Source organism: Tympanuchus pallidicinctus, unplaced genomic scaffold (genome assembly GCF_026119805.1).
Source record: "Tympanuchus pallidicinctus isolate F22 unplaced genomic scaffold, pur_lepc_1.0 scaffold4, whole genome shotgun sequence".
Taxonomy (NCBI): Eukaryota; Metazoa; Chordata; class Aves; order Galliformes; family Phasianidae; genus Tympanuchus; species Tympanuchus pallidicinctus.
Window position 1 is genome coordinate 33,934,101 of NW_026294758.1, and position 10,429 is coordinate 33,944,529.

Here is a 10,429-nt window from a genome sequence, read left to right on the forward strand (position 1 = left end):
AGGTACTGGCGCAGGCCGCCCCGGTGGACTTCAAGAAGGGCACAGATGCACTGAAAGCCGCGGCGATGGTGGGTCGACGGCTGGAGTCGGTGATCCCAGAGGTCTTTTTCACAGTGACTCTACGGTTCTGCAGAGACGCCATTCCCTGTTTCCATCGGACTGTATCTGCATCCCCTGGCCGTCGTTCCTGCGGACACGGACGGTGCGGCCCGGGGGCAGGGCCGGGCCCCGCACGCCCCTTATCTCCGCGCACAAGCCGCTGAGCCTCCTCCGACACACACCCCAGGGGCGCGCGCACGCGGCCTCGGCGCAGCACGGCCGCAGGGGCGGGCCGGACCGCCTGCCCGTCATTCTCGGCTGCCCAATGAGGGCGGATGGCGGAAGCGCGTCGGGCGGGGCGGTGTCGCGGCGTGACGTCGGTGGTGCCCATGGCAGAGGGCAGAGGACGGGGCGGAGGGGCGTGATGGCATCGTCGGTGGTGCGGGCCACGGTGCGCGCGGTTAGCAAGAGGAAGATCCAGGCCACCCGCGCCGCCCTCACCCTGGTCAGTGCCCCGGGCCGAGCGCCTTCGGCCCCCGTTTACGCCCCGCGGCGGCGTTCTCGGAGTCGGGCCGGGCGGCGGGGCCTGCTCCCGCGGCGGGCGGCATCGGGGTGACAGCGGGCTCGGAGGCGGCGGGCGGGGCGAGGTCGAGCGCCGCTGGGCCTGTGGGGTGGAAAGGAGAACGAGGGTGCGGGTGCGGGCGGGGGGGCGCGGAGCCCCGGGGGACCGCGGGCAGCCGGCTGCGGAGCGGCGTCACGGGCTGCGAAGTGCCTGCGTGCCTACAGACAAACGTAAAGACGTTGTGTGCAGAAAGCGAGGAGCGCGCTGCGTGCACAGAGACTGTCTGAAAACGGAAAGCTAGCCCCAGGGGCTTACGTATCGGAGCTGCTGGCTGCGGGGAGGCGGCAGGCACTCTGCTCGGCCCTGCAGTCACGAGGCGCTGCTGAGGTCAGGCAGTGGGTCGGCAGCAGGTGGGCTGGCGATGTGACAGGTGCCGAAGGTGACCGTGCAAATGGGGTGCCGGGATGAAGTGTAAGGCATAACTGTGTTGCACAGTGTCAGAATAGGGCTGTGTGTAACACAGTTCTGTGAAATGCTTGTGCAAGCACTCTCTGCAAATGAACAAGAAGTAACGATTAGAAATGATGTGTTTTTGTTTTTCAGACCCCATCAGCCGTCCAGAAGATAAAACAACTTCTTAAAGACCAGCCTGAGCATGTAAGCATACTAGGGCTGTCGTGTTGTGCAGTTGACGGTCACAAAGCACTTCTCATTAACCTAGAAGTCTGAAATAAACACCCAGCAGTTTAGAGATGTTGGGGGCTTTTTTGGAGAGAAATGTTTTTTAAGCATTGTTTCTCTATAGAATTAAATGCAGGAGGTAGCTTGCTGTAATGATGTGTCACTGTACAGTTACTTTTGAGATGATAAAATGTGAAACAAAGTTGAGCTTTATTTTTAAGTTATATTTTAATGAAGTCTTCTCAGAGGAAAGCTCAGACTTGCTTTCTAACCACTATGAAAACAAACACTGTCTTTAATTTTGCTTTACAGCAAGTACTATTTCAAGAAAAATATTCTCTCTTAACTTCAGTACAGTGCCCATTGTTTCCTTTTCTTCCTGTACATCTGTAAATAACCAGGCTTTCTCTTCAAAACACAAATGATGGTAAGGAAGCCCTAAGCCCGCAGCTCGGCTGATCGGTCATCCTTGTGTTATAAATAGTGTTCCTGTTTTCCAGCATGCTGCATTGTATCTAGTGTTTCCTGTCGAGAGGTGCTTAGTCAAAGCAGATCACACAGTTTGTCTGAGGTCCCACGTGGTGGCATTTGGTAATGTTCTGGTAGATTTTTGTTGTAGCACAGGTAATACACAGGTATACAGTGTACTTCTGTTTAACTAAGAAAGAGTGGTTTGCTGAAAATGGAATAGGTACTTTTGGAAGTTTATTGTACATGAATGGCTTTCTGATTCTATACCACTTTTTCTTAGCTCCTCACTTGTATGGCTGCTCTTTTTCTCTCAAACATAGAAGGTCATTATGAGAAGCAGTGAGTGATTACAAATACACTAACTGGGTTGGGTTTGACATGGATTAATGTAGTAAGCAAATGGATATATTTGATGTAAGGTAGAGTTTGAGTTTTATGGACAAAAGGCAGCAGGAGTAATGAAGAAATCAAAGTAAATTATTTCAGAACTTTGAATTAAAGTAGTTTTCTGATGGTCATTAGAGAAAGAGTGTAAAAATCTAGCAACTGCCCTTGGCCTGCCCTCACAGCTTCATAATTATAATAGTCTTAAAATAGTTCCTGAATTAGCATCTGAATGAAGTTTAAATTGAAGTCGCAACATTCTGAAATTCTACTGTCTTTATGAGACTGGGCACTCACAGAAGTAGCAGTAGTTTATTATCACTTCAAAAGTTGTTTTTAAGAACTATTAGAGCTAGGTGCAAAGTAGCAAATATCTGATGCTTACCATTACCTTTATAATCAATTTTGTAAAAGGAACAGAAATGCACTGAGCTAGTTCACTTCTGTTCTAGTTCTAGGCTTTGGGTAGGGAAGAATAGATGTCGTCATTTTGTTATTCCACCTACTTTTATTGCAAGGTGTTGAAGAACAGGTTTAAAAAAGTCATGTATGTTTGTGTTTTGTTTTTTATTTTTTTTCAGGTAGGTGTGAAAGTAGGTGTTCGTACAAGGGGATGCAATGGACTTTCTTATACGCTAGAATATACAAAGTCTAAAGGAGACTCTGATGAAGAAGTAGTTCAAGATGGTGAGTTTCTGCTGCAGTAGAGCAATCTTATGTGGTTAGACAGGCGGGTTAGAGATTGTTTTGAGTACTAAACTATAACAAGAGGTCCTAGCTTCCTGATACTGGAATTGGTGCTGCATTGGTTTCCATATTGAAGTTATCAGTTAAAACCTGCAGCTCTGCAATATGTAGTTCAGAGGCTGCTGCGCAGAATAACCAGTGTAGCCAATTGTTCATGCTTTTGGAGGTGGTTAATCCTATGTATTTGGAGAAAAAAAAAATAGAAAAATGCATAAGGAAAGGGATACTTTATCAGCATGCCTAAAACCAGAGTTGGCAAAATAAGGATTTTGTTTTTGAAAAGTCTTCTCTAACTTGTCTTCTTCACTGATCTGTAATTTGTTTCTAATCTGTTCATGCTTTTGATCTTCAAATTGTTTTGTAACAACCATTTCTACAATTTTAACTAAGCATTACTTAGAAAATTGTTTTTGTATGCTGATGTTTAAGCATGCTATCTGATAATTTTGTTGAGAATGCTATAACAGGTGTATTGCTAAAATATTGAAAGTTCCATAGTTTTGTCCAGCACTCAGAAGACTTTCTTTGTGGTCCTGTAAAATAGGGATTTTTACAGAATCCATATAATGTTTGTTTTCGAGAGGTTTCTAAAATATTCCTCTGGTTTTTCTTTTGTTTTGTCTGAGAATTACTGAATTCTCTTGTATTTACGTCCAGAAAAATGAATCTGGCAGAAAAGTAGGAGATGTGCATAAGAATGGGATATTGCAATTATTTCCTTATAAATAGTATTCTGCTACGCAGAGACCATGTTATAGCTGTGTTACAGATATCTACAACCAACTAATACGTTTCATTCTCTTACAAAAAGAAGTAGTTGGAACAAATGACTAAACTGAACTGGAGCATCTGAGATCGAGACTGCCACGTAATTCTGCAGTTGCCTCTTGATTTCAAACTTAACTTGCTTCTGGAGTTACCTCTGCTTGACTCAGAGCTGCTCTGGCTTTATAGAGCTGAAAAAACATTTTCTGGTTTGGATCTTAAGGAAGATAAAAGCAGTTCATGTTTCCCTCAGTCAAGAGAGAGACTTCAAGGTCCAAAAACGGACAGGATTTCAGATGTCTCTGCTTTCTGTTTTGTTTGGCGGCTTCTAGACTGATTTCCACTAAAGGCTTTGACTTTAATATAGCTCTGTACTCACCAGGCTGGTAGTTTTGGATTTCAGCCCAAATTTTCTGGCTTTTAGGTAGCAAGTGGCCACTTCAGGGATCACGTCTGTAAAATTTTGCATTAGGTTTAGCCTTCTGTGTTAATTGCTATCAAAATTTTCCCTGAAAATCTGTTTGGAGTAACTTCAACTTTGTTGCCTGCGGACTTGTGTTGTTACACCAGTGTGTTTTATCTAAGTTTTCACTGTAATAGAGCAGCTTTCTGGCAGTTGCTTATATAACTTAACCAGTTCTTGCTGTTGTTCACTGATGTTATTTCTGTTATCTTCTACTCTATAAACAGCTAAAGCAACCTACTCACAGCTTTGCATGCCTTAGAAAAGGGATCTCTTTCTGGTTCATAAGATGAACTACTACTAAGGCTGTTACTCAGATTTTATAGTAGGATAGAAAGTGCAATGGAAGAGTGTCACAGGTTAAGGAAAAAGAAGCTGTGTTGATGGTCTTCAAATTTTGCTTCTAGAAAACTGAAAGTTAACAATTTCCCTTTCATTTGAAATACAACTCAAAGTAAACGATGAATGATTTTGCTCTATGTAAATTTGTTTTTCTTTGTTGTCTTCAAGGGGTTAGAGTGTTTATTGAGAAGAAAGCACAGCTGACACTTCTAGGAACTGAAATGGACTATGTAGAAGATAAATTGTCCAGTGAGTTTGTCTTCAATAATCCAAACATTAAAGGAACATGTGGCTGTGGAGAAAGCTTTAACATCTGAAATCTCAGGACTACTTCTTTGACTTTAAACATCACAGGACACTTGCTTTTTGGCTTTCAGAAGTAGATCAGTTTTCTTCAGATCTAGGGTGTGTGAAGTCTGGACACCACTAAGAAAAATGAAATTGAGTCGTGTTGAGTATGTAAATTGTATGTTAAATTGCAGCACTGATGTATTTATGCTGTAACTTGTGATGAGTTGGAATCTATAAGGTAAGAACAGTAAGTGCTATCGTAATGTCACTGTGCTTTTACATGCCAAGGAAATAAAACACTGCTGTTCGTTTCCTTTGCAGTTTTCTTTGTTCACTCAGCTCATTCCCCATCCAAAACTGATGCAATTTGCAAAAGTATGTTGCCAGTATTCTGGCTTGATTTAGGGGAGGAAAAAAAAAAATCACCACTTATAGGTGTTTTATATACACGGGCATACAGTCTTCAGCTTATAAGTTCACTGATTATGTAAATGCTTACTTTCCTTTCTTAGATTTCTGATACTTTCATGTTTTTGTGTGTAGGTTTTCTGGAACTTACTTTCCTCTAAATCCAGGGAAGTCCAAAAAGAAGTTTGTATATTAGTGTAGTGGTAGGCTGTTGTAGTACTGCTTGTAGAAATAATTAAAAATGTGCTAACCAAATTTTAATCCCATTCCTTGCCTAGTTGAAGTCACAGCCTATGTTGTACTTAGTGATTTTCAAAAACATAAAATATATTCAGGTACTGGAATGCTGAAGCAGGATACAGCCCTTGTTCCTCACATTTCTGTTGTTTATCTTTTGTGGCTTAAATTGCAGAGGTGTTAAAACTCAAAATTTTGATTCTGTGTTCACAGAGTATGTTTGTATTCTCACCATGCTATCTGTCTACCAAAGCCATAAGCTGCTTTTTCTGCAAGAGGAATCTTCTAACTTTTTTTTTTTAACCAGGTGTGCTGCTGGTTCTGTTAGAACTCTAAACTCTGCTTAGTAACTATGCAGCACTAGAATTTTTCACTTTAAAAGCTTACAGTAACTTGTATGTAACAGCTAGCCAAGGGTTAATTTAGTTACAGGAAACTGTTTATCATTTAAAAAAAAAAAAGCTTTTATTGAGTAATTGTTTTAAAAATAATTGTCAGTAATTAAAAATATATATATATATATCAGATTATTCCTAGTCAGATAATTCCCTTTTTGAAGCAGTGTTTTTCAAGCTGATGATCTTCCACTGGAAATCAGGCAGAAGTGTAAGCTTTTCTCCAGTCCTTCCCAAAGCTGATAGGAGAAAAGTACAGGTCCATCCTCTTATCTCTAATTTCCCTGATTGAAGAGGGCACTGTGCAGCTAAGTTATTCCCTTTGGTAGACAAGACAGTAACTTGTTAATCGGGGAAACTAACCTCAACACTTAGTCAAAAGACTGGGAATAGAAAGTGGAGGATTCTGGGGACTGGGCTCTTAGCATCGTGTACGCTTGCCTGTGAACAACTTGTCAGTTGTGGCATGCTACAGATGTAGAATTGCAGCCAGTTAATCTGGCTTGAGAAAATATGTAGAGGCAAGAATTAAAATGAAAAACTTAAATCATTCTTGGTATGTACGGCGTAGTAATTGGAGGCCAGAATTTCCAGAGCTATGGTTTAATATTAGATGCTTGAATTTTAGTTGTATACTGTGTCATCTTCTGATATAAAAACTCTTTTTAATAGTCAACTATTATACACAGTTACTTTTCTCCTGAATTACTTTATGAAATAACTGGTGTAACACTGGTTAGGTGAATTTATAGTGCCGTAAATCCTTTCATCTTGCCAAACAAAAATCTGGTTAATGTGATAGTATGTCTAAAACTCCAAGCTAAGGGTGTTTCTTCAGATTACGTTTCTGTGCTCCTTGCTAGCAGATATGACTATGAATGTAGTAACACTGGCGTTTGCTAAGAGTGCTTTGACTTTACTTGTTTCACTTGTTTTGGTGTGCATTTGGTTTTGGGGATGTTTTTGGACCTGTGCACACACATTAATCTTCTTCATGTGTTTCGTGTATATGCCTCGAATGGAAATTTGCTTTTTCATACTCTCATGAAATAATCTTTTAAAACGTGTTAATTTACTGACACATAACGCACAGTCTGTTAAAATAAGCTTCTGCTTATGTGCTATTTACTGTTATGTAGGCACATGGTTTTGTCAGTTGATACAATTTTGTGCAATACTGTATGTAGAGTTCTGAGTTACAATAATAAATATTTGCCTGTTGGTAAATGTGAAAGATTTCTATCTTGATATGATTCTGTTTACAATAATGAATATGGGGTAGAAGACTTGGCAGAGAATTAGACTTGTATGCCTGGATTATGAAATAGATACAATATTAATTGCCTGAATTAATAATTCTAAGAAATATGAACAGTCTCCATTGCCTTCTCAGAATTTGTTGATACAACTGTATATTCACAATGCTGGAAGAAAGAACCAAGTCTTTTTTTACAGTCAGGGGCATGGAAATGCAGCAGCTGTCTTTCTGTTGCAGAAACAGAACTTGGGGGGGGAAAAAAAAAAAAAGCAAAACCCTAAAACAAACAAACAAAAATTTTTGCACACCAAGTCACTCCTTTTTGTAGCTCTCTTTGGATGTCTCGAGAAGGAGGACAGCTTGTTCAGGAAAACCTTAAACAGTTCAGTGTACAAATCATTTTGGCAACGAATGACAGCACAAAATGAATTTGAACTAAAAAAGTAAGACACAGGTAGTAGGACTGTAAAATCTAATGTCAAATAATTATTGTTCTGTGTGTGTTGGAATCCTATCTGCCAGGCTGATTATGTTTGTTTATCACTGTAATTTGTATTCTTCCCATTTATTTAAACAGGCTTCTTTACTAGCAGAAAAATGCCTGAACTATTCCACTTGTTGCTAACACTATATATATATATATATAGTTAGTTAGTTAGTTAGTTAGCATATATATACGTAGAATTTTTTTTTTCTTTTTTTCATTAAGCAGGTAATTCTTTTATGTTACTACAATTCTGCAGTCTCTTTGTAGGAATCTGTAGTTGTCTCATGTGGCAAAGTGTGTATTTACGTATTTGTTCCAGAAGAGTTCTGAAAAGATTACTTGAAAAATTACTTTTCAGCATGACTGGCTTTTTATCTGTAAACACACAGTTTACAGATAAAGATGTAAAGCCATACAGTGAGAACTTTGGCCTTCTCTTTTCCTTTCTTGTTCTTTTAAGATATGTGAGGAATGCTGCTTTGTGAAGGCGAGCTAAAATGCAAGGACTTAGCAGAGCTCCACATGCACTTAGGTCTGAGTGGCATTAATTGTAGTTGTTTTCAGCAGGAGATGGCATTTTCCTTAAAGATTCACTAAGGGAAAGTTTATTTGCTGAATTGAAGCAAGCTCTTTGCCATCATCTCTTACTGTCCCTTTCAGTGGGTTGTTTATTTAACCTGGGTGTACCTTCACTGGTAGCAGTGCTTCTCAAACTGTGGAATCTGTGTTCCTAGATCAAATCTAAGAATGCTAGCCACAGTGTCCTAACCGCTGCTTCTTTTAATAAACTTACAGCTCTGTTTCGTGGGAACAGATAGTTACTGCCATAGGGGGGCAGTAAGTTTACTGCAATTACTGTTCATTCAAAATGAGAATTGCCTCTGCCTGGTTCCCTGGTTCTGTTTCCTCTTGTATTTCATAGAGTACTTTTTGCTGATACTGATGGAAATGACTGTGTTGTTCACCCTTATTTCTGCTCTGTTCTGTTTTTCTTGTCTGTTTCTGAAGGATACAGATGGGTGCAGGTAAGCAGAATGCCAGATCACTTTAAGACCTCCTGATGCAAAAAATAACAAAGAGCAGAGCATTTATTTTGCCAACAAGCTTTTTCTATTGGTTTTCTTTCCATTTGTCTCCTTGCTAGTAGTGTGCTAGTGTACTTGATTAACATTATATCTAACTACAAATTTCTGCGGATATATTCTGATTGTCAGCTTTAACCTCCAAATGCTGGGATTGTGTGATCCAACAGGATGAAGAATCTCATGTAATAGTTAAGTCTCCATTCACAACGGTACTCTCATCCTCTACACCTTATTTATCTGGATTTTAGCTATTGCACAGTGATTTTATTACACATGATTTTAATGAAAAGTTCCTTCTTACTGAAACTAAATCTAGACAACAAGAATAAGTTCCCCTGGCTAATGAAATGGGAGAGCCTCCAAAAAAAAATTGAAATAACCTAAATAGCTGAATTCATTACACAGAGATTTCCAGCCAGATATATCCTTGTTTTGACCGTGTGTTTTAATCTTTAATTTGTTCATAGTGAGTCATCCATGTAGACCTTTAATTCCTAATCACAATATTCTAAATCAATACTAAATTGTTGTATGGAGAAGCAAAACTGTTTAAATTTTGCTGTTAATTATACTCATTATTTTTCACTGCAGTTTTTTCATATTAAAAGCTTAAATGCAGGCAAGTATTAAAATAAAGAGAAAAGGCCAGGTGCTAAGAAACTTACTGTTGTAGGATCTTAGGAAGAGCACAGGCAGTAGGGAGTGAGAAATAGTCCCTCCTTGTCATCCTTCATTTTCACAATAAATTTGTGCAGTGTGATCCTCCCTTTTTCAAATTAGAGCTGGTTGAAATATGTTGTCAGAATTTGTTTTCTAATGAATATCTAATGAATAATGCCTCCTCACTAAATAAATTAATAGAAAATCCAGTGCTTGGGTGTGAATAGTGACAGTGCGAAACTGCTGTTTGGCAACTTTATTGAGAATGTAAATTGTGCTTCTTTTCCTTGAAATGAATTTCTTCCTTTGCTATTCAAGCTATGAATGGAAATTCAACCAAATTGGCCAGCTGTAGCAGAGTTTGCTGAAGTGCTTTTAGAAATTACTGGTACGTTTGTATCCTCTGTTTGAGGCTGCTACTGCTACAGCAAATTTGTGAACGAGTGACTGAACATCAACTAGTGAGGCTGAGTTTGTGTTAACAAGTTGCATTTTGCCTGTCAGTACGAGGGAGGAACCCATGTTCCCTTGCTGAAATATTGGAAAGCCGCAATACAGCAATAAGCAGAGGTAAAGTGACAGCCGGAGATATCTGCCCATATCCTATAGGGAGCCTGAAATGCCTGCTATGAGGTACGGTGCCTTCTACCCTGTTCTGTTCATGAACAACCTCTGTTTTCTGCAATTAATCCAGAGTGTTTGTGCAATCCTTAAATCCAGAGGCTGTTGCACATTCAATAAGATCTTTGCCATCCTTATTATGGGCATGGTCCAGAACTGTGAAGCGGTATATAAAGTCTCAAAACACCTGTCGTGAACTCCAGGTTTTGATCACTTCAAGGAAAACTGTTCACATTAAGTGCACATGTGCCTTCCTTTGTCTGAATGAAATTTGTGCTGCCTTGGCTGTCATAAAACATAAGGCTAGAACAACCTTATGCTATGAGTAGACCTCTATGACTCAATGAAGAGGCTTTGCATGTAGCACTTCTGAAAACAATACTCTTGGTTTATCATTAAATTGAAAAACCTTTTCTAGAAAATAGCAATCTGGTGAGAAGCTGTCTGCGCTGTGCTTTGCACGAGGAAGGTCTGTGGAACTGTGGAGGTGATGGCTTTGCTTCTGCTCAGCCGCCACCCCAAGCTCCACCAGC

At 40.1% G+C, this 10,429-nt stretch overlaps 1 protein-coding gene across 2 annotated transcripts; it reads left to right on the plus strand.

Annotated features, from left to right (window-relative positions):
- Positions 1–401: 401 nt before the first annotated feature.
- On the plus strand, positions 402–7,019 carry ISCA1 (iron-sulfur cluster assembly 1). 2 transcript variants are annotated; one of them, XM_052700949.1, is made up of 4 exons: positions 402–544; positions 1,205–1,258; positions 2,719–2,824; positions 4,623–7,019. In XM_052700949.1, the coding sequence occupies exons 1-4, from the start codon at positions 464–466 to the stop codon at positions 4,769–4,771; spliced, it is 390 nt and encodes a 129-aa protein (XP_052556909.1). In that variant the 5' UTR covers positions 402–463; the 3' UTR covers positions 4,772–7,019. The 2 variants fall into 2 exon arrangements, with proteins under 2 accessions (XP_052556909.1, XP_052556910.1); XM_052700950.1 differs by having other exon boundaries at positions 449–490.
- Positions 7,020–10,429: the final 3,410 nt, after the last annotated feature.